The sequence below is a fragment of the Dasypus novemcinctus genome, chromosome 4 (assembly GCF_030445035.2).
Source record: "Dasypus novemcinctus isolate mDasNov1 chromosome 4, mDasNov1.1.hap2, whole genome shotgun sequence".
NCBI lineage: Eukaryota > Metazoa > Chordata > Mammalia > Cingulata > Dasypodidae > Dasypus > Dasypus novemcinctus.
Window position 1 is genome coordinate 77028783 of NC_080676.1, and position 23560 is coordinate 77052342.

Genomic DNA, 23560 nt, shown 5'->3' on the forward strand with positions numbered 1-23560 from the left:
CCTTGACCCCAGTTTCCACCTCATATTTATTGGAAACTACCAAGCAGCTTCTTGCTAATTAGAACTGCAACATCATCTATAATAGGGAACAACTGCAACATCTAACAACTGCAACATCTACAATTGAACAGGTGTAACATTTACAATAAGGAATAGATATGCCAGTTTCCAACAATATACAATGAGATGAATGTTGTTTTCATGCTTGATAACACAACACCCAATCTGCAGCTCATGGATCAAGCAGTCATTTCAACTTTCAAGCCTTATTTAAGAAATATGTTTTGTAAGGCTGTTGCTGCCATAGACTAATGAGTCTGGGCAAAGTAAATTGAAAAACTTCTTGGAAGGATTCACCATTCTAGATGCCATTAAGAACATTCGTGATTCATGGGAGGAGGTCAAAATATCAAACTTAACAGGGTTTTACAAGAAGTTGGTTCCAACTCTCATGGATGACTTTGAGGGTTTCAAGGCTTCAGTGGAGGAAGTAACTGCAGATGTGTAGAAATAACAAGAGAACTAGAATTAGAAGTGGTACCTAAAGGTGTGATTGAATTGCTGTGATCTCATGATAAAACTTGGATGCCTGAAAGGCTGCTTCTCGTGGATGAGCAAAAAGAGTGGTTTCTTGGAAGGAATCTACTCCTGGTGAAGATGCTGTGAGCACTGTTGAAATGACAACAAAGTATTTGAACTATTATATAAACTTAGTTGATAAAGCAGGATTTGAGAGGATTGACTCTAATTTTGAAAGAAGTTCTACTGTGGGTAAAATGCTGTCAAACAGCATTGAATGCTATAGAGAAATCTTTTGTGAAAGGAAGAGTCAATTGATGTGGAAAAATAAGGTGTTGTCTTTTTTTAAAGAAATTGTCATAGCCACCCCAGCCTTCATCAACCACCACCTTGATCAGTCAGCAGTTATCAACATTGAGGCAAAAAGATTATAACTACCTGAAGGCTCAGATGATGGTTAGAATTTTTTAGCAATAAAATATTTGTTAATTAAGGTATATATATTGTTTTTTTTTTAAAAGACATAATGCTGTTGCATACTTAATACCTACAGTATAGCATGAACATACCTTTTATATGCCCTGGAAAACCAAAATATTCGTGACTCATTTTATTGCCCCATTTGCCTTATTGCCATATTCACTTTATTGTGGTGGTCTGGAACTGAACCTGCAACATCTCTGAATTATGCCTGTAATTATAATTATATTGTTTCATTAGTTGTAACAAAGGTACCACACTAACACAAAATGTTAATAGGGATAACTGTGTGTGTGTATGGGGGGGGTGTATGCTCTTTTTGTAAACTTATAACTTCTCTATTTTTTGTGTGCTCTTTCTGTAAACTTGTAACTTCTCCAATTAAGTATGTTTAAAAAGAGGACATTATTGGAACATGTGAAAATTTATTGAACTTGATAACTGCAGTTAAGATGGTTAAATAAGTGAATATCCTTTTTCTTAGAAAATGTAAATGGCAATATTAAGTTTCCAAGCAGCATGTTATATACAAGCTACACTCAAACGTTCAGAAAATGGATTGATAAATAGATGGATAGATAATAGATGGATTGATAGGTAGATGGGTAGAGATTCAGTAAACGTGGCAAAATGTTAAAATAGTTGGATCTGGGTATCTGGGGGAATAGGGGTATGCTGGAGTTCTCTCTATGGGTTTGCTTTATTTTTGTAACTGTCCTGTATGTTTTAAAGTAATTAGAAATAAAAGTTTAAAAAAATAGAGTCTGAAGAGACTTAAAAAAATTTAAAACTAAATAAATTCCCTATAAGGCAACTTTGGTCACAGAAAAAACCACACAGCAATCTTTATCTTTGTAAGGGAAAAAAATTTAGAGGTGTCGCTATGATTTTAAAAAAAGGTTAAAATATGTAATGTTTTTAAAACACCATTAAGCACCTAATGGAGCATTGTGCAGCATTCAAGGAACTGTGCAGATATGCCTTCTAAGTATGTAATTCAGGATTAATTTTCCTTGGTTGAGTTTGTTTTCTATCTTAATGGGATTCTACTGAGGTCTCCTGAGCTTCCCACCATGGCCATGGAGGACAAACGAAATCCATCACACAGGGAAGAAACTCTTGTCAGCTCCTTTTACTTCAACTGTTTAGTGACTTTTGTGTGTTTGCAAACAGAAAAAGGATCAGAACCCGGAAGCGTCCTCGTGTGCCTGAGGGCAGGAGCTGGGGACAGGTCTGCTGGCAGGAGAGATACCCCCCTTACCTATCACGCAGAGTAGGAGGGAGCTGCTCATCAGCCCCTGGACCCCTCCTGCGGTGGGCGGATTTGGAAAACCATATCCCAGCTCTTTGGCTTCTGCTTTATTGAGGAGATTTCAGGCTTTGATGTGACGAGAAAATGCAGAGGTGTCTGTTCCTTTCTTGGCATGAGCCACTGTGAGTGGAGGATCTGGAAGAGAGAGTAGGGTGGATTGGGAGCTGGGTGACCCCTTAGCGTGGGGTGGGAGGCCCAGCCAGGGTTTGTCAGAATTGGGGGAGGGCGTATATGTATAGTTCAAAAAGACTTCTAGTCAGGTTTTCAGATAAAATAAGGACTTCCCAGTTAAAATTTGAATTTCAGATATACTTGTGTAAGTGTAGCCCAAGTGTTACATGAGACATACTTATATTAAATAGTTATGCACTGTTCATCTGAAATTCAAATTTAAGGGCGTTCCCATCACACACACATGTACAGACATGAACCGTGAACCACACTGCCGTTTAGGCTAAAGGCACACACTGACTGTAACAGAAAGCAAGCAAAACAGGAAATTTTGCAGGGGTCTCCCGTCTCCCCAGTCCCTGGCCCCCAATTCATTGCCTTCTATTTCAGACCTGTTCATTCCTCCTTCCCCTTTGCCCCAAGCCGTTCCCAGGATTTGGGAGCAGCACACATTGCAGTGGGCCCACGGATCCCCCTGAGAGCTCAGAGAGGAGAGGCAGTGTTTAAACCAGCTGTGGATTACTTTCAGTCTCCAGCTAAGGAGACGCCAGGCACAAAACTGGGCAATGTAACTTCACAGGCGTGGCCCACAGCAAAGCGCAGCCTGCAGACAGCTGGAGATTGAGTTTCAGAAGTGCTGGGCTGTAGGAAATGCGGAAGACGTTGTAAATATTCATAGGCATCTCCCCTGGGTTTTGACTTTGAAAATAGAATCCCAAACATTCCCTCTGTAGCAGGTTTCTCCAGGTGTGGTCCTAGGACCACCTGGTTCTGGCCATCTGGACCGGAACCCCTTGCAGGGCTTGTTTTAAAAGCAGACACTGAGATTCCTCCCTGGGCTGAGGCTTGCTACACTGTTGGGACTCCCTTGTACTTCCCTTGGTGCTTTGTGGGGGAGTGTCAGCCTCCCCGTTTCTCTCGCTCTCTAAGGGAAAACCAACAAACCCTTAATTAGGTCCTATTGACCTTGCTGTTTTGAAGTCTCACCGTTGAGGGCTACCTGTTATTATTTACTGATTAAGTCCTACACATCAGGAAAGGGTTTGTCCGTTGACTGTGTCTGCCTCTGTGGGGGCATATGAAGGGGCTCCACATTCCCTCCACGTTTTTAGCCGAGAGAGAGTGGGTCAGCATTCAGACAAAGCATCCTTGTGCCTGAGGTGTGAGGTCATTCTCAAACCACCGGCTCCTTCCCAGGAGGCTGTCAGTGGAAACCGGTCAGGTTTTCCTGATGCTCACTCAGTTCTGCACAGGGGCCTTAGCATCTCTATTTACTCCCGGGCACAGGCTCCTGTGTTTTTTGGCCTATGGGCTGTGAGCATGAGAATATGTGTGTGCGTGAGTGTATGAGAGAGAGACTGGCAAATTAATCTCTGACTTTTTCACTCTCAGGTCCAATTTGCTGAAATCCCCCCTCTCAACAGCCTTGCTCTCAAACTCAGCACCCTCTTCCGGGTCACGGGGTTTTGTTTTTTAGTGAATGAGAGAGATGAGCACGGAGGCGTAATAAGCCTCGTAAAGCCATTTGGACTCCTATTGGGTTACTACTGCGTGGTCTTACCTGGATTTGCACCAAATGTTACTATTGGCCTTCTGGCTGCAGGAGGAATCAGATTACAGTGGGAGAGGCCAAAGGATTAGTGGAGAGCAGCTGCCAGCAGCAGTTGATAATTACCTTGGAGGTCATGTCTCAAAATAGCCTCTGGCCTCCGAGGGGTAAGGCGGTCCTTTACCTGTCCAGCTAGCCCCTCACATTCTCTCTCCTAGTCCTTCCTGCACCTTCCTCTTGTTCTTTTTACATACAGTAAAATTTACCCTTTTTAGTGTACCTTTTGACAATTGCATATATATGTATAAACTCCAGCACAATCAAGATATGAGCAACAACCGAAAAATTGAGACCCCATCCATTAGCAACCACCGATCTGTTTCCTGTCCCTGTGGGTGGCCTGTTTTGCACAGGGCTCCAGTGCACGTGAGAGCCATCTGCGTAGTTGTGTATATCGCTAGTTTGTTCCTTTTTTTTCCTTAAGCCGAGTAGTATTCCACCATGTGATTATACTACCAGTTGAAGGATATTTGGGTTGTTTCCAGTTTGGGGTGGTTATGAACAAAATTACCATAAACATTCACGTACAGGTTTTTGTGTGAAAGTAAATTTTTCAGTGCATTTCTTTTTAACACCTCGGAGTGAGGTTACTGGGTCATAAAGCAAGTATACATTTTACTATATAAGAAGTTGCTAGGCTGTTTCACAGAGTTGCTGGCTGTATCATTTTCTTTCCTACTAGCAAGGTATGAGAGTGCCAGTTGCTTCACATTCTTACTAGTACTAGATGTGTTCTCAGTGCCTTTTCTTTTTTTCAAAATTTGAATTTAAGCCATTTTAATAGGTATATAGTAGTATCTCTTTTCTTTTGAATTTGCATTTCCCTGGTGGCTAACAATATTGAGCATCTTTCTATGTGCTACTTTGTCATCCTATATCTTTTTTATAAAATGTTCAAATCTTTTGCTCCTTTGAAAATTGGGTTGTTTTTCTTATAATTGAGTTTTGAGAGTTCTTTATGTATCCTGTGTGTAAGTCTTTTATCAGACATGTATGTGATTTGCAAATAATTCTTTCTGGTCTGTGTCTGGGCATTTCATTATCTTACCTGTGTCTTTCGAAGAACAGATGTTCTTAATATTAATGAAATCCAATTTATCATTTTTTTTTCTTTTATGAATCATGCTTTTGGTGTTGTATCTAAGAAATTTTTTGCCTAACTCAAAGTCCTATGTCTGAAAGTTTTGTGATTTTAGGCTTTCCATGTAGGCCTCTTAACCATTTTGAGTTCGTTTTTGTATATTTTGGAAAATTCATTGTTAGCATATGGATATCCAATTGTTTTAGCATCATTGTTGAAAAAGATTATCTTTTCTCTGTTAAATTACCTTTATACGTTTGTCAATAATTAAGCCATGATATATGATATGCAAATATTTTCTCCATTCTATGTGTTGTCTCTTCACTTTCTTTTTTTTATTTTAAAGATTTATTTATTTATTTATTTCTCTCCCCTCCCACCCCTCCCCAGCCCTGGTTGTCTGTTCTCTGTGTCTATTTGCTGCATCTTCTTCTTTGTCCGCCTCTGTTGTTGTCAGTGGCATGGGAATCTGTGTTTCTTTTTGTTGTGTCATCTTGTTGTGTCAGCTCTCTGTGTGGGCGGCGCCATTTTTAGGCAGGCTGCACTTTCTTTCACGCTGGGCGGCTCTCCTTATGGGGTGCACTCCTTGAGCATGGGGCTCCCCTACGTGGGGACACCCCTGCATAGCACAGCACTCCTTGTGTGCATCAGCACTGCTCATGGGCCAGCTGTACATGGGTCAAGGAGGCCGGGGTTTGAACTGCGGACCTTCCATGTGGTAGACAGACGCCCTAACCACTGGGCCAAGTCTGCTTCCCTTTCTCTTCACTTTCTTGCTGGTATCCTCTGAAGCACAAAAGTTTTCAATTTTGATTAAGCCCAATTTATCTATTTTTTCTTTTGTCATTTGTGCTTTTGATAGCATATTTTAAAAACCATTGGCTAAAATCACGAAATCATGAAATCATGAAAATTTACTCCTGTGTTTTCTTCTAAGAGTTTTATAGCTTCAGCTTTTACATTTAGGTCTCTCACCATTTTAAGTTAATTCTCATATATGGTGTGAAGCAGTGTGAGGGTCCAACTTCATTCGCAGCACCATTTGTAGAAAAGACTATTTTTTCCCCATTGAATTGTCTTGGTACTCTTTTCAAAACTCAACTGACCATAATCATAAGAATTTATTTCTGGGTTCTCACTTCTTTTCCACTGAGCTATATTTCCATCCTTATGCTAGTACTATGTTGTCTTAATTCTCAAACTTGGATGGTGTGACGATTCCAACTTGGTTCTTCTTTTTCAAAATTGTTTTGGATATTAGGGTTGTTTGCCTTTCCATGTAAAGTTTAGATTCAGCTTGTGAATTTCCACAAAAAAGAAAATGCTGGTTGGCTTTTGATTGCAATCATGTTGCATCTATAAATCAGACTGTGAGAGAATTGACATCGTAACAGTATTGAGTTTTCCAGTGCATGAAATGGTATCTCTCTCCATTTTTTAAGTCTTTGATTTCTTTCATCAGTGTTTTGTAGTTTGCAGTGAACAGGTCTTGCACATTTTTTTTTAAGATTTATTTTTTATTTATATCTCTCCCCTTCCCTGCCCTCCCCCCAGTTGTCTGCTCTCTGTGTCCACTCACTGTGTGTTTTTCTGTAGGAATTTGTGTCTCTTTTTATTGTGTCATCTTGCTGCGTCAGCTGTCCCTGAGTGCGGCGCCATTCTTGGACAGGCTGCACTTTCTTTCGCGCTGGGCGGCTCTCCTTACGGGGCGCACTCCTTGCACGTGGAGCTCCCCTACGCGGGGGCACCCCTGCATGGTGCGGCACTCCTTGCACGCACCAGCACTGTGCGTGGGCCAGCTCATCACACGGGTCAGGAGGCCCTGGGTGTGAACCTTGGACCTCCCATGTGGTAGATGGACACCCTATCCGTTGGGCCAAATGTGCTTCCCTTTTGCACATATTTTGTTATATTTGTACTTAAATATTTATTGGATTTTAGTGCAGTTCTAAATGGTACTTTTAAAATTTTCACTTCGAATTGTTCATTGCTAGTATATAGAAATACAGTTGCTTTTTGTATTTTGATCTTGCATCCTTTAACTTTCCTAAACTCATGCATTATTTCTGGTAGCTGCTTTGTAGATTTTTTAGGATTTTTTACATTGATAATCATCTGCAAATAAAGACAGTTCTATTCCTTTCTTTCCCACCTGTATGCTATTTATTTCTTTCTCTTGTCTTATTACATTTTCTTAAGACCTTCAGTTCTGTGTTGAATAGGAGTGATGAGAGGGGACAGACAACACTCGGTCTTTTACCATTAAGTATGATGTTAGTTGTAGATTTTTTTGCATCTGCAGCTAACATCATACTTTTGTGTCTCCATTGATCAGATTGAGGCACTCCCATTCCATTCCTAATTTGCTGAAAATTTCTTTTTTAAATCATGAATAGATGTTGAATTTTGTCATGCTTTTCCATTATCTACAGAAATTACCATATGTTGGGGTTTTTTTCTTTTTTTGGTCTATTAATATGGTGAAATATATTGACTGATTTTCAAAATTGAACCAGCTTTCCATTCCTGAGATAAATCAATTTGGTCATATTGTAATATCATGATGGATCATCCTGTGTGAGGCTAGCTTTTCATCTTTTCTTCCCCATTTTCTCCTGTCTCACTCAAAATTTTATCTTTTGGCACCTTCCTCTCCTTCCAAATAGATCTCCTCTAACTAGAACATCAAAATTCGTTGTAGCCTATGTCTTTGTCGCACGTCCTCATCTCTCCTCTCCTTAGCCCTCTCTCAGCAGTCTCTAGTGACTTCCTGGAGGCTTCCTCTCAGGGTCTCTCTGTGTATCCACTGCACTAGTTAATACTGCAAGCCACAGTGTGTTTCCTCTTGGAGTTTCTCCTCCCTGGTCTCTGGGCTCTTCCTTCCAAATCACTCTGCCTGCCCAGCCCCCAGCCTCCTCTAAGTCTTTGGTATCTCATACGTTGGGCTTCTGTGGCAGCTCCTGACCCATCTCCCACTCCCCGTACTTTTTTTTTCTAATCTACTTTTAAAAACTTTATTTTTATTTTTATTTTTAAAATTTCTCCCCCCCCCCCCCCCGCCGCCCCCCAGTTTTCTGCTCTGTGTCCGTTTGCTGTGTGTTCTTCTGTGATGGCTCCTATCCTTATCAGCGGCACCGGGAATCTGAGTTTCTTTTTGTTGTGTCATTTTGCTGCGTCAGCTCTCCGTGTGTGCGGCGCCATTCCTGGGCAGGCAGCACTTTCTTTTGTGCTGGGCGGCTCTCCTTACAGGGCGCACTCCTTGCACGTGGGGCTTTCCTACTCGGGGACACCCCTGCGTGGCAGGGCACTCCTTGTGCGCATCAGCACTGCGCGTGGGCCAGCTGCACACGGGTCAAGGAGGCCCGGGGTTTGAAGGACGCCCTAACCACTGGGCCAAGTCCAATTCCCACTCCCTGTACTTTTGTCCCTTGACGACTCTTCCCTGAGCCGTGTGCTCATCCTGCTCCTCTTTGGTTCAGGGTCTTCAGTGGTTCCTGTTGTCCAAGGACTGAGCCTGGCCTTCTCAGCCTGACATTCAGACAGCTCTTCCATCTGGCTTCTGCCTACCTTTCCAGCTACACGTTCTTTCTGTACACTGTAGAATCGAAAAGCCTGGGTTATTTATTTAAGGACCCAGAGTGGGCTGGGGACACGGGCCTCCCGCTGGGTAAACCTCCTTGGCATCTCTCTCCAGGAATGCCCTTTCCCATGCCTCCTGCCTGGCCCGACTTTCTCCTAGTCAGAGGCCCAGCATACCCTGGGTCTGCTGAAGGGTCTCCTCTCATCACGCCAGCACTACTCCCCTACCCCACCTCACGGTCTCTAACCTTCGCCTGGTATGAATCAATGACTTGCTCGTGCTGATTCTCCTCTCTGTGTCTTATCTCCTCGACTGAATTGTACGTTTCTGTAGAGCAGGTCTTCTTTCCTTGTTATAAATAGCTGGGTTTTTCTGTGCCAAATGTTTACAGTTTCTAAATATTATGAAGTGGTAATAATAGGCTTCTGGGGTGGGTGAGGTGGGGTGGGAGGCTGTAGGAGTCTCCAGGAGGAGCTGGCCCAGTGGGCGGAACTGGTCATCTGAACTTGCCCTTTCCCTGCAGGCACATCAGGAGGCATCTGTGAGGTGTCTCTGGCATATGAGGGGGGCTCAGAGCACCTTCAGTCAGGAAACTGGAATTCCCTGTGCAGCCAAGGAGAGAATGGGATTTTGAAATGGGAAGAGAGAGCAAATCTCTTTCTGTTCCTTGAATGGGGCAGACAATGGTGGAGGAAGTAACTAGGAAAAGGTGGTGCCCACATCCAGCCTGGGATCCACATGACCTCCAGGCCTAGGTGCTGGCCGAGGACCCCTGGCCAAGGTCAGGGCCACCAGAAAGCTGGGCTGGGAAAAGGCTTCAGGTGGAGTGAATTTGACTCAAGGACAGAACTTGTAGGTTCCAGAGACAGAGGTCCGTAGAGAAGGGTATGTGCGCCACGTGCCAGGGCACTGCTAGGTGGCTCAAGTCCCAGGGCAAGGTTCTTTGGGATCCAGGTGGGCAAATGCCTTCCTCAGGAGGCCCACAAGAGAAGGTTCAAGGCTGACCTGGGCACCCTTTCTGGAGTTGGGACTAAGAATTAAATTTTTGGAGGGAGTGCTTGAAGTGCAGCTTGAAGCCCCCGCAGCTCGGAAGGGCAGGGCCTGGATCAGATCCCCAGGAGCTGTACCTGGCATTGACCATCAGGTCCCTAGGATCGGAAAAGTGCTATGTAAAATCGCTTTTGTGGGATGTTTTCCCTCAGTTTTTCAGTAAATATTCCTTTTGATGGAATGACACCCTGGTCTCTGCTCATGTGAACTGCAGTGGTATTTTTCTTTCTTTTTTTCTTTTTTTAAAAGATTTATTTTATTTATTTATTTCCCCTTCCACCCCCCGCCCCAGTTGTCTGTTCTCTGTGTCCATTTGCTGCATGTTCTTCTTTGTCTGCTTCTGTTGTCAGGGGCATGGGAATCTGTGTTTCTTTTTGCTGCGTAATCTTGCTGAATCAGCTCTCTGTGTGTGCAGCGCCATTCCTGGGCAGGATGGACTTTCTTTCGCACTGGGCGGCTCTCCTTACAGGGCACGCTCCTTGCGTATGGGGCTCCCCTATGCGGGGGACACCCCTGCATGGCATGGCACTCCTTGCGCGCATCAGCACTACGCATGGGCCAGCTCCACACGGGTCAAGGAGGCCTGGGGTTTGAACCGTGGACCTCCCATGTGGTAGATGGACGCTCTAACTACTGGGCCAAGTCCGCTTCCTGTGCAGTGGTATTTTCCAACCCACAGAAGGTCAGGGTGGTCAGGGGGAGAGACAGTGGATGCTCTCCAGCTGGCATGGTGGGGGAAGAGTGGAAACCCAGAGGAAGAGTGGAGAGGAGCTCAGCTGTGGTCACTGATCTCTATTGGCCAGGGACTTCCTTCTTTCATTCTCAGTAGCGGTACTTTCTGACGGGTAGCCAGCAAGAACTTGATTCATCGGTGCTGTTCTCTGGGGAATCATAAGCTACGGCATCTCTCTGGAAGGCCAGCCCTTTGTCAATGCTGGACTGTATTACACCTTCAAAAAGTGGAATCCCTGCTCTCAGGGAACTTCTTGCACTTCCCCTGCTGCCCCCAGCACGCATGCAGGTGGGTCCCACATCATCAGTACGCGGAGCCTTTCACTCCGTGGTCCTCATGGACATGTTCCATATGATTATTCAGGGACTCGGTGTCCTTCGGGGCCACACCGAGCCAGCCAGCCTTTGTGCTTTGATAGTCATCAACCTCGGCTCTGCCTGGAAGTCTGCTGTGTGGGCGGCAGTTTGCTGGCAGCTAGGGGTGTGTTTGCTAAGCAGGGGTTGGGGGTGCCAGACTTGGGGGCCAGTGACTGGTAGCCACTCCATTGCCCTGAGCTCCGTGTGCTCGTCTCTCTCTCTGCAGCTTGTCTCCAACGTCCTTATTTTCTCCTGCACCAACATCGTGGGCGTCTGCACCCACTACCCAGCTGAGGTCTCCCAGAGACAGGCCTTCCAGGAGACCCGGGAGTGCATCCAGGCTCGGCTCCACTCGCAGCGGGAGAACCAGCAGCAGGTGAGCGACGCTCTCTCCTGGCCGGGCCTAGCGCTGGGGAGAGGAGCAGAGAGCCCCCCGCCCCGCCCCTGCCCTGCCCAGGGCGCTGCCTCCTCCTCCTCCCCCTGCTGTGCTTTCTCCAGCTGCCCAGCCCCACCTCCTGGGGAATGTTTCCCCTGGAGGGAGCCCAGCATTCCTGGCTCTGTGGGAATCCTCTCCGAGGGACTCTGGAGAGGGAGCTCGGCCCCTTCCCTGGTCCCTGGCCTCCCCACAGCATCCCTGGGGTTTGCTAACATTCCTGCAGCCAGGCCCTGGGAGGCTGGAAGGTGAAGGAGCTGGCTTCCCCTCCCTCCCAGGGCCCACCTTCCCCAGAGGGGCTGGTGAGTCGCAGGCTCGAGGCCTCAGAATCCCAGCTGGGGAATCAAGGTGCTCCCTCGGGAGGGTGAGGGAGAAAGAGGAGGCAGCGTCTGCGCTCTCCCTCCGCAGAGCTCTGGGGTTTGGTAGATTCAGAGAAAGATGGACGTCCAGTCTCGTCCTCGACCTCGGGCCCTGAGAGCTCCGGCGCCAGGGGAGGCAGTGGGTGTTGGCTCAGCTCACAGACCCTGGCCGGGGCTTCCCCAGAGAGCCGCAGGGAAAGGGGGCCCTGCCCAAGCCTGCTGCTCTTGGGCAGGGGTGGCGCTGGGTGGGACTGAGGGCTTCTCCCTGCCTGTCTGACCAACGTCCTTGTGGGGAGCTGGTTTGGGCATTCTGGCCTGGGTCACCCCGTCTCCTCTCCGGGAGGTCCTGGTAACCCTGAGATGGAGTGGAGTTGCACAGCTACCGAGAGGAGGGCTGGAGGGGGCTGTGGTGAGCCTGGGGAAGAGAGGAAAGTGGTCCGCAGGGTGGCAGGCTCTCCTGGACGCGTGATAACCGTGACTCCTGTGAGAGAAGCTTACCCCAAACCAGAGGGCCCCCCCACATGTTAGGGTCTGTCAGGGCATTAAGACCCCTCAAGCCTCCACCAACATCCTGGGGTCCTCCTATGGTAGCGAACACTGCAGCGGCCCGATCACAGATGCGCAGGTGGGAGGACGGAAGGGTGGACGGGATGGCGCCCTGGGGCTGGCGAGGAGTGCTGCGCAGCCTGCCTAAGTGCAGGGCAGGTGTCCGGCGGTGCGAGGGCATCGCTGGCTCGGTCAGCGAGCATCCCAGGAGCTGTGAGATGCCAGACAGCGGAGCAAGAGGGACAGCTCTGAAAGCCTCTCAGGCCTCTCCCGGAGTCACTGCTGGTTTCCGGCGTCCCTTCCAGCACTGCCTCTGCATGGCCGGGGGGCTTGCCAGGTTCTCCAGTTGAGAAAACTTGGCTTTCTCCATTTGCTTTTTGACCCTATCTGGGCTCCTGGTCCGGCTGCTGGAGTGAAAGTCCTGCTCGCCTGGTATCCTGAAGGCCCTCCGGCTGGTTTTTCTCACGAAGCTTACCTCACCTCTGATACATCACCTCTGGCTCACCCCTTAGCCCCCAAATTCCTCCAAAGCCCACTATCCCCACAGCTCCTGAGATCAGGGTAGCTTCCTTCCCCCTCCATTTTCGGGAGCATCCCTCTCACTTCAGGAGCCTCTCTGAGCCTCGTCTCTTCTTTGTAATTGGCATTTCACAGTCCATCCCAGTTTACTTGCTCTGTCCCTCCCCAGGCTGCACATTCCACCAAACCCAAAGAGATCTGGGGGAGAAGGTACTTTTACCACCCGGTTTTCGGGGCTGAGGTACCGAGGAGGGAAGTGGAGGGAAGTCTGCCTTCCGGAGACAGGCTCTCCTCACCCGCCTGGAGCTGGCAATTCTGGTGTCCTCTTCCTGCCTCTGCAGAAAGAGCAGCTCTTGGGATCTCTGGTGAAGCCTCCCACTGATGAGGGGACAGAGACTTGCTCTCCCTGCTGCCCCCTGCCTGCTCTTCCTGGCCCTCGGTCCCAGAAGTAGTCAAGGATGTGAGAAGGCCCCTCATGCACTCAACAGCACGTAGCACACTTTCTCCCAGTCGTCCTATATTGTCACACAATTGTCCTCTAGTTCATGTTTCTATCACTGTAGCTATTTACTGAGAGTTCAGTAAATAAGATATGGCCATCCAGGGTCGTGTTTACTGATGCCTGGGGGCACCAGACGGACGCACGGAGAACATCCAACACTGATTTACCCGTGTTTCCTGATTACACAGCTCTGGGCTGTGGAACTGAACAAGCCCCAGCTCCCGTGCTCCAAGGAGGCTGCTCACTGCACACAGTACAGGGAGACACAATTAACAGGCCACTGAAATAGAGGTGACCGCAGTACAGGGAGACACAGTTAACAGGCCACTGAAATAGAGGTGACCAGGGACTCTGCCAGAGGCCTGGGGTACGAGGGAGCTCTGGTAGCCAGAGCCGGGACCCCCGCCTGGAAAAGATCCCCAGAGGAGATGGGGGAAACCAAAGGTGTGTGGGAAGCCATGTGTCAAGACGTCACACTGCCCCGCAAGGCTCTCGTGTATGCAAAGGCAGGAGAAGCTGCTGGAATTGGGAAGACTTCCCATAGTTCACTCTATGTGGAGTAGAGTGGAGACGGCCATTCGGGGGCTGCTGGGAGAGGCGTGTGGAGGGGTACGGAGGGCCGGGGGCAGGCAGGGCCGATCCTGGGGACTTCGGGAGACCTGGAAGGGCTTTAGCAGGCAGCAGTGGAGCCAGGGGGGTTAGAAAGGTCGCCCCGCTTGCTTGCGGTGTGGAAAGTGGATCAGAGGCAGCCAGCCTGGAGCCAAGATTCGGAGGCTGTCCTAGTCTCCAGGCAGGTCCTGAAGGTGGCCTGGACCTATGAGAGGCAGTGGGAGAGAGAGAGAGATGGGTGGATGTGAGAAGCCCCCTAGACCAGCCTGTGGGGCCTGCGGGAGGCCCCCTGGAGAAGGAGCCCTGCAGATGACAGAGGCTGGGGCGGTGGGAGGGGGCTCCGGCGACAGCAGAACACAGCCAGGCCCAGGTGGGTATGAGCATGCCAGAGGGGCTAGCCGGAGCTAGGACATGGGGTGCACTGGCAAACAAGAAAGAGTGGATTCAGGGGACCCGGGAGAACCCACATTTTGCTGCAGTTGGCGGGACCCAGGGAGCCTGTGGGATGACATGGCAAAGCCGTTTACTGCAGAGGCTGGGGCGGAACGAGCAGCACAGAGGGTAAAGGGGGGCTGCCTGGCAGGAACCCCAGAGTCAGAGGTGCGCATGGGGAGTGGAGGTGGGCGCGGAGCAGAAAGGACAGATCCGAAAGCTGGTTTGAGATCCGCAGGACCTCGTCAGTGTCAGACAGAGCCTGGGGCTGAGGGAAAGGACCGAGGCTTGAAGGAGAGGTTCTGAAAAGCAGAGGCAGGTGACCTGGGCAAGGGCTTGACCTTGGTGATCACCAGGATGAGTGTTGAGGGCAGAGGCAGAGAACCTAGAGAATGAGAACGGGGGCAGAGTAGTGTGGTTTGGGTGCGATGTCAAGTTGGTGGCAAGACCTCCTGGGGTGTAACGGGAGGTTCAAGAGACCAGGCAGGAGGTGACAGTGGAAGGCTTGGGGGTGGGTTTGCTTCCAGAGGGCAAGAGTGAGCCGATGGAGGACGGAGTGGTGGGGACGGCCCCTTTTGGGGCCAGCAGTGGGTGAGGAACCAGAAAAGGAGGCGAGGAGGCAGGAACAGAATCTCTGTGCCCCGCCTGGGGGGCGGCCCAGTGCGGAGCGGAGGACCAGGAGGGCGGAGGTGAGCGGAGCGGCGTGCTGGGCCGCAGAGCCGGCCGTGGAGGGGGGTGGAGGTGGCGAGGAGAGCCCAGGAGGGGGGCCGCGTCCAGGCCCCAGAAGGGCGCAGGCACGGCCTCCACGGTGGGCCCTGCCCCCTCCCCTCGGTTCTCTCCCACCTCCCCTTCGGCCTGTTGTAACAAATTCTCCCAGTTCCCTGGTTGGCTTGCGTACCCCCTCTCCTGGGCTGCTGCCCCTGCGTGGGATCGGAGCACCCTCCTGCCCAGGACGCCACGAAGCCTGCTCTGACCACTCTGTTCCTCCCCGAGCCTAGGCTGGTCCCGTCCCTTGCCCGTGGCGCCCGTCCCTGCCGTGAGACCGGGCGCTTTGTGGGGAGGGAGCATGTCTGTCTCATTCACGGTTGTAGCCCCTGGCACCCGGCATGGTGCCTGGAACATAGTAGGTGCTCAGTCAATACTTGATGACTGACTGACCGAGTCCCATTTAACACCCTCAGCAGCCCCATCCCTTCTCACAGAGGAGGAAATGGGCTAGGGAAGCTGAGCCATTGGCTGAGGTCAGAGGCTCCAGTGACGCCCGGGCTTCTAACCTTGGTGCTTGTTACTCACGGGCTCACCAGGACTCCTTTTCCCCGTGTGGCATGGCTGCAAGCGAGGCTGCGGGACCCGGGGTGTCCCGGGGACGCGGCCAGGTGGCCCTGGGGCACGGCCGCAGCTACCCCAGCACAGGGGCCCAGCCCACGTGCCTCACCAGAGCCTGCGAGGTTTTCCGGGCCCCGCAGGTGGGGGCACAGGTGCAGGGGCGGCGAGGGGACTGCTGGGCAGATGGAGGAGCCCTGACAAAAGCGTCTGCTTCTCCCCCCAGGAGCGGCTCTTGCTGTCTGTCCTTCCTCGTCACGTTGCCATGGAGATGAAAGCAGACATCAATGCCAAGCAGGAGGATATGATGTTCCATAAGATTTACATCCAGAAACATGATAATGTGAGGTAGGGGCAAGCATGGTGGGGCGAGGGCAGGGTGTGCGGACTGAGCATCCCACCCCCTCCCCGTAAGTGGGCACGGCCCAGCTGGGTGGTCCAGCGGCCTTGGAATACGTGTTGCCTCAAGCCCCCACCCCTCCAGGTCAGGGGAGTGGACTCCCATTGGGTCCTGTTTAACTTTCCTTGGGGTGGGGGAAGATGGCAGGGAGAGGGAATGGAAGGAAGGATGAGAAAGGAGGAGGCAACGCCACGGGCTGTTGTCTAACAAGAGAGTCAGAAAAGCACAGGCTTGGGACTCACATGTCGCCGTCACCATCAGTCCTCGTCACTCCTGCACTGGGCATTGCCCACATTATCACTAGTCCACCTGACAGCCCTCAAGGTAGGTATCTTCCTTAGCACCCCCAGTTTATAGCTCAAAGTCGGAGCGGTCAGTCCGTGGCCCAAGGTCACCCGGCCAAGAGCAGCAGAGCTGGTGCACCCGATTCTGCCCGCGCCAAAGCCCACACTCCTTTTAGTACACATTGCCACCCTCCCTAGACAGAAGCTGCTGTCGGCAGGGCCATGCAAACAGATGTAGATTAATAGAGTGCAAAATCTGCTTATGTGTTCCGGGGGGCCACGAAGCGAGGCGGCGGTCTCCCTCCAGCATAGCTTCCCGGAGAGCCTGCTAGTCCTCCCAGGGGCACAGAGAAGGAGCCGCTGTGTTTGTCCTTGACAGAGTTACTCTCTCCCTGGGCAAGTTTTCCCAAGACCCGTGAGCTCTCTAAGGTGGGTGTAAAGGGAGCCTTTTAGGACACTTGGGCTGGAAAGGAAGTAATGTACATGAGGGTGTTCTCTAAAGCTGCAGTTATACACACACACGTTCAAGGGAGGCTGTTGGCTCCAGCGGGCAGAGTAGTGTATTCTGGGATCCAAGACTGTCGACTCTGCCTTTGTGCCCTCCTCCCAGCCCCCAAGCAGGGACGCTAAGCCTTCTGGGTGACACATCCCTTTGGGTGTCATCAGAAAAACGTACCTGCACAGCACATGTGCCCTGAATTTCGGGGGTATCCCAGCTCCCCTGCACACCTGGCTCCATGGTCAGCCAAGGTGGGAGGCCGGAGCCGTGTGGCCTGCAGCCAGCAGCAGCCTCGGTCTCCCTGGAAGAAGATTGCTCCCGGTAGAATCTCTGCCCCCAGGACCGTACGGAAGCGGGGGCCGAGCTCAGAGGGGGCGTGGGGTCTGTGGCTTTGCTTCCGGGCCTGACCCTGAGGTAGCTCTGTCCGTGTCCTCTTCTCTTCCTCACTCATGCCTCTGTCCTCACTTGGTGGAATAACCACTAATGAGAATCGGTAATGCTCATGCAGAGCTCGTTTTAACCCAGGCACCGTGCTGAGGGCTTTCATCTAGGTATTTGTTGAACCCTCACAACATGCCTAAGAGGTTGGTACTAGTATTATCTCTGTCTTACAGATGAGGAAACTGAGGCACAGAGATTAAGTAGCTTGTCCAAGATCCCATGGCTGCTTAAGTGGGAGAACTGCCCCCAGACTTCTTGATAACAGAATTTTGAGGAAGAAATTGTTTCGGTTTTGTTGAGGCCTCTGTAGGGGAGACTTAGAAGGGCTTAGAGGTAAGACTCAGGAAAGGGAGGAGAGGGGTTTGACCTCCAGCCTGTGTGTCCTTGTGGCCGAGCAGCCACCAAGGGCCTCTCCTTCCTGACTGCAACCCCTCAGCTCTGGCGTCTCCGCATCAGAACGTGGGAAGAAAGAGCCTTCCCTCATCGCACACGTTCAGGAGGGAAGTGGAGGTCTGCCGAGTGGTCTCCACACACAGGACCCCTGAGCGCCCCCTGAGCTCTTGCTCCTTCATCACCAGCTCTCCGACCCTGACGTTGTCCCACGAAGAGCGTGGGCAAAACCTTTCCTTGATTGTTCTTAGCACGGCAGAGCTTTCAGCAGATTTCACTCAACTCTAAAGGAGAACACAAAGGAAATCCAGCAGATTCCCTGCTCCGGAACAGCTCAGCCTCCGGGGCAGGCTCTCCTGGCGGGTGCAGTGCTGGGACACCCGGCCCCCTCTGCGTCTCCGTGCCGTGCCTTGCCCACATACCTTCTCCTCTCCGCTATGGAGGGGTGCTGTCTTACTTCCTGTTAAGCAGTTCTGCCTCCTGCGGACCCCCAGCCCTAAGGGGGTTTGATCAGAGGGGCTGACTCAGGCCTCTTCCCCAGTGCACATCCCAGGAATGACCCACCCCAGTGGAGGCGGTGACCTGGGGTTGATAGAAGCACAGTGCTGTCCCCAGAGTGGCTCGAGCACCCACGTGGCAAGAGTCAGGCTCCACCACGGTGGGGGAGTTCCTGTTCTAGGATGTTCTCAGAATCAGTGACAGCACTCACAAGAGATGTGAAAAGAGAGAGGGGCCAAGACGGAATGATTTTCATGGGGACTCTGAAATCACGTGATTTCCCACTCTGAAATCACGAGGGTAGTGGTGGAGAACAGCCACCAGTGGTCACACCCAAATATCCTGCTGGGGCCCCTTTCCCTGCTCTGTTAGTGGCACTGGGCACAGCTGCTGATGGAAACAGATTGTCTGTCCTGGTCTCCGTTTTGGGGTTGAACCATTGACTAGGGTAGGTGGGTGTGGCAGCAGTTGTAGAAACACATTTCGGGGTGTGGCTTATGGAGAACCAGTGGGCTACAGTTAGTCCTGGGCTCTGGGATTTGGCATACCTGCATATAGTCCCAGCTCTGTCGTTACCTGGCTATGTGACCCATGTAGGTTAGAGGCACTGAGCCACTTGGAACCTCAGTTTCTTCATCTGCGTAATAGGATAGGAGGAGTACGTACTTACTAAGGTTGTAAAAAGTAAATAGAATAATGTGGGGAAAGTACTTAGCACAATGTCTGGCACATAACAAGTGTTCAGTAATTGGGAGCTGCTATGATGGTTGTTACTGTTATTATTATTATCACACCCATATGGACAACAAAAGGCCTGGGGAGTCTCTAGCTGGAGAATGGAAGGGTGATGAGTCACATACATCAATTCTCTGCAGAGTTGTAATATTTAGAGAAGGTGATGACATGCTGTTCTCTAACCCCACTGAGAGCAAGGCCACAAGAAAAATAAATCAACTTCCCTGTGTGTCAGATTGGGCCTGGATCTGAGGAAGGAGAAGAGTCTGATGGGGTGGGGGTGGGGTTTGGCCTGGGCAGGGAGGGTGACAGACAGCGCCCACCACTGTCTAGGGGGCCTCGTTCTCCTCTGACCCCTAGGAGGGTATAGAAATAATGCCAGGGGCACCAGCCAGTGACTGGTGGAGGAGCCTGTCAGGTCTTTAGATGCTCAGCACCCAGCTGGCTATGAGCCAAGGCAGGTCAGAAGCCAGGGGACCCCCAGAGACCCCTAAGCCTTCTCCTGGGTGGTAGGAGGTGACGGAGATGTTCCCAGCCCTCTGGCAGGACAGATGGACTGCTCTGAGCCGGGGTCCATCCCAGGATGGCAGGCCTGCCACTCAAGGGTCCTCCTGCCCCACCCCAGATGCAGGCCCCCCCCCCCACCAGCCGGCAGTGCCAACCCTGAGAAGGGGGCTGTGATGTCCCCACTCCCAGGACATGGGCCTCCGGGGCGTGCCAGCAGGGGCTGCTCTGGGGTGGGGTGGGGTCTCCTGGGGCCCTGCTTCAGGAGGATGGGGCCAGTCAGCCTCGAAGGGGGCAGCCAGAGAGACAACCGGGGAGGGCACTGCCGCGGTCCCCGCCATCCCAGGGAAGGGGCGGACACGGACAGGCCCCAGGCTCGCCGGGTCACTCTTGCCAGGAGGTCGGCCACCGTGGCAAGGAGCCAGAGGCGTGTCCACGCTGAGCAGACTGGTGCACGGCCAGCTCTGCCCCTGTGGCTGTGAGCACACCCCCTAACCTGAGCCTCAGCTTCCTCCTCCACAAATTGGGAAGAGTGATGTCCAATGGTCAACTAACATTTTACCTCCCTGCGGCTTAGAGAAAGGCAGGGACTGCACTGTGGATAAAGACCCGCACCCTCTGACATCACGAACCCACCTGCTTTTAGGGAGGACACACGCGGAGCAACTGGTTAATTAGTAAATGCCAAATTTTCCTGTGCTTGTCTCCCACGGGGCCTTTTGCGAGAGGAGCAGTGATCCAGGTAAAGCTGGACTTTGCATTGGAGCAGGGTGTAAAAGTTAAACAACTTCTCACTCAATTATTTTATTACAGTTGTGATAAGAGGCACAAAGTCTCTCACGGGAGCCCTGCCTGGCCCCAGGCACTCCTGGCTGGGCTGCTGGAGGTTAGGCGAGGCTTAGCCCGTGCGAAGCCCCCAGCTCGGCGCCAGCTCCGGGGAGGTGCCTGCACACTGACTGCATCCTGAGGGGGTGGGGCAGGCTACTGGGCAGGAGTCAAGGTCAGGTCATCTAAGCCCCAGGGGTTTCCCAGCCAGTCTCTGCCTCCGTAGGGTCCTCCTACTACAGGAGGGTGGCCCCATGCCCGATTGGCCTGTCGCCAGCCTGGAGCACCGTAGATTTTAAAGGCTATAGGCTATGAAGCGCACAAAAGATCAGTCCAGACTCTGTTCTCTGTGTGAAAAGAGAGAAGGCTGCATCCTCCAGGGGGCACTGGGACTCAGCCAAAGAGAGGAAGGGCATCCCTCTGCGGGCTCTCTGTGTCCACCGGACCCCAGGGCTGCGGCTGGAGTGGACGGGTGGTTCTTGGTTCAGAGCCCCATTCCCAGAGGCCCAGGACCGCTGGAGGGCTGGAGCCAGGGCCCTGGCCGTGGGGCTGCTGACCCTAGTGTGGGAATGAGGTCACCAGCCCCTTTCCCTCCCGGGCAGGGCTGGGCCTGGGTTAGGGGGAAGAGTGAGGGGAGGGGAGAGGGACACCCTGGTCTCATCCTTTCCTTCTTCCCAGTCTCCCCAACGTCTCTCCTGTCCCCCTTTTTAAGGTTGCCTCCTCTCCTGCCTCCTTCAAGGACTTGGCCGGGCTCCCCAGGTCGCTGTGGCGGCTGGTTCAGCCACAGCGTGGCTCTGAATGACAATGACCATGCCACCCCCGCAGTGCTCAGAAGCGGCTGGGTGGACTGTGCACCCTGGGGCAGAGGGTGGGAAATGTTGCCTCCAGGTCCCTACCTGTCTGTGTCCCCCCCCCCCCCCAAAGGGCATTAAACTACTTGTGGTCCTATCCCAAACCTAATATTGGTGAGAAAAGTATCCTGAACGTTAAGCCCATACCAACTGCTTTTATGTTATTATTGTATTCATACCACCAACTTTTATTGAGCTCCTACTCTTTGCCAGGCTTATTGAGAAACAAATGGAAAAAACCTTCCTTTCTCCTTCAGGAGCATCCAGCCCCCCCAGCGATAGGAGGGCTGAGACCAGCCTGAGGAGGGTGCTCCGGGGCGCCCGGCTTGAGGGCCCACTGGGGGAGCTACTGGGTTTGGGTCTTGACAAAAACAGCTGAGCTCATCCTGGGGTGCAGAATGGGGGCTGGTGGGGGACGGAGCCAGCAGCCAGCCAGGACTTGCTATTTTAGCTCTCTGGACTCAAAATGGTGGGCACTGGGGGTAGACCAGAAGGGCAAGGGCGGGGAAGGCCCTGCCTGGTCGAAGGTATCAGGTTCTGTTTTATGAAACAACAACTGCAATCAGGAATGGACCCAATAAAATCATCTGATGATTCCTGATTCTGATAAAAATTCCAACATGAAAAGCATTATTCCAGACTGGGATAAGTCAAGGAAGACGTGAAAATGGAAGGGCTAGAATCAGGTCTTAAAATATGAGTATGATTTTTTTTTTAATAGTTCGTTTTTGTCTTTTTTTGTTTTTTCTTGTTTTGTTTTTGTCTTGTTTTTCTTTTTGTCTTGTTTTGTTTTTTCAAGGAGGTACCACAGATTGAACCCAGGACCTTGTACTTGGCAGGCCTCAAACCACTGGGCTATACCCACTCCTCTACGATTTGTTTTTGACCCTTTAAAAACAAACATTTTTATTATACAAATAATGTATGTTCTTTATAGACAAATTGGAAAATAACAGCAGTATAGAAAAGAAAATTAAAAAGCACCCTTTTTCTCACCACCCAGAGGTCAAGAACCACTGTTAGAGGTGATTCCTCTTCCTTCGCGAGTCTTTGTGACTTTGTGAGCAAGGTAGCTGCAGGTATCCCATCGTGTGGATGCCGGGGGCGGGATTTGGATAGGCAGAGCGAAGAGGCGGGGCTTGGGTGGGCAGATGAGGCTGCAGGAGATCCTGAAGCCTGGCAAAGGGCATTCTGGAACATTCCTTGACCCCAGCACCCCCTTTACCCAGTCCTGAGGGTCAAGCCTTCATAGGGCCTCTCCTCTTAGACTGCCTTTTTGGAAGGAAGGGGGCCCTTCTTTCTCTGTCTCTGTGGGAATGGAAAGGGCACAGCCCACCCAGGGGAGAGTCCCCCTTTGGTGAAACCTGCCAGGCACCCAGTGCGTCTGGTGCCCTGCCCCCCTTTTCTTCCCATACTTATGCCCTCAGCTATTCTCTGGCTGCTCCTAGTTCATATGCCTTTCTCTAATCTTTTCCTACCACCCCCTGGAAAACACCCAGCCCTCTGATGCCTGTTCTCAGCCGGGTCTCAGGAAGACCACAGCCTCACCGTGCTAACTCACCTATGAGTGTGAGTGACTCACTGCTCCTCCTTTACCTCACAAGGGCATGAACCCAAACGACTCCCCTGCTTGTAACTGGAGCAAATGGAAGACACCCTGCAGGGGCAGCCCTCTTGGTCAAGGAGAGGCAGCGGGCCTGGCCGAGCCAGAGGCCCAGCCACCTTGGCTCCCGAGGCTGGGGCCTGCACCTCCTGGCCCTGCTCCTATGGCCCGGGAGCTCCTCTGGGCCCAGCATCCTGGGAGGTGGGCTCCCTTCCCGCCCCCACCCTGAGACCTCAGCTTGCCCAGGCCCTTGCCTCTCCTGGGTCTCACCCCTCCAGATGGTTTGCATCTTGGTGACATTTCTTTCTTTTTAATTTTTTTTTTAATTAGAGAAGTTGTATGTTTACAGAAAAATCATGCATAAAATACTGAGTTCCCATATTTGGTGGCATTTCTTGAGTTCAGTCTCTGTGCCAGAACCTACCACAGCTGTGGACACAGAGCAGGAGCTCCAGCAGTGGGGGCTGGGTGGGGGGATGCCGGGGGTCCAAGGAGGAGGTGGTCGGCACTGCTGTCCTGCCTGAACCACCAAGAGCACTGCAAGATGCTGCCCGCTGCGGCTCCTTCAGCGTGGGTCTACTCACAAGAGCAGGGCCAGATGCCGGCAACTTCTTAATGCTGCAGGACCTGTGGTGGGCAAGAGGACATTTGCTTAACCGAAAAGGCGTGTGGGTAAAGCTGAGCTGAAGTTGCATGGGGAGGTTATACTGGGATGAAGTACCTCCCTCTTACCTCTGGAACAGAAGGCAAGTGAAGGTGATTGATGGTGGCAGGCAGCTGGGGAGGAGAGCGCAGCTAGAACAGCCCCACCCCGGCTTCTGAGTGCCTGCTGTGAGGGCCTGGCAGCTGCCGAGATGAGCTCTCAGGTGCCAGCTCATCGATGAGTTAGCCTTGGGTTGTCAGGTGGCCTTCAGAA

At 51.5% G+C, this 23560-nt stretch overlaps 1 protein-coding gene across 2 annotated transcripts in view; it reads left to right on the forward strand.

Annotated features, from left to right (window-relative positions):
- ADCY5 (adenylate cyclase 5) overlaps nt 1–23560 on the forward strand; it is a 159960-nt gene that overhangs the window by 82990 nt on the left and 53410 nt on the right. For both annotated transcript variants that reach the window (XM_058295680.2, XM_058295681.2), the window contains exons 2-3: nt 11118–11267; nt 15841–15962. In XM_058295680.2, the coding sequence (XP_058151663.1) occupies nt 11118–11267; nt 15841–15962 (272 nt within the window). The remainder of the gene's footprint in view (nt 1–11117; nt 11268–15840; nt 15963–23560) is intronic.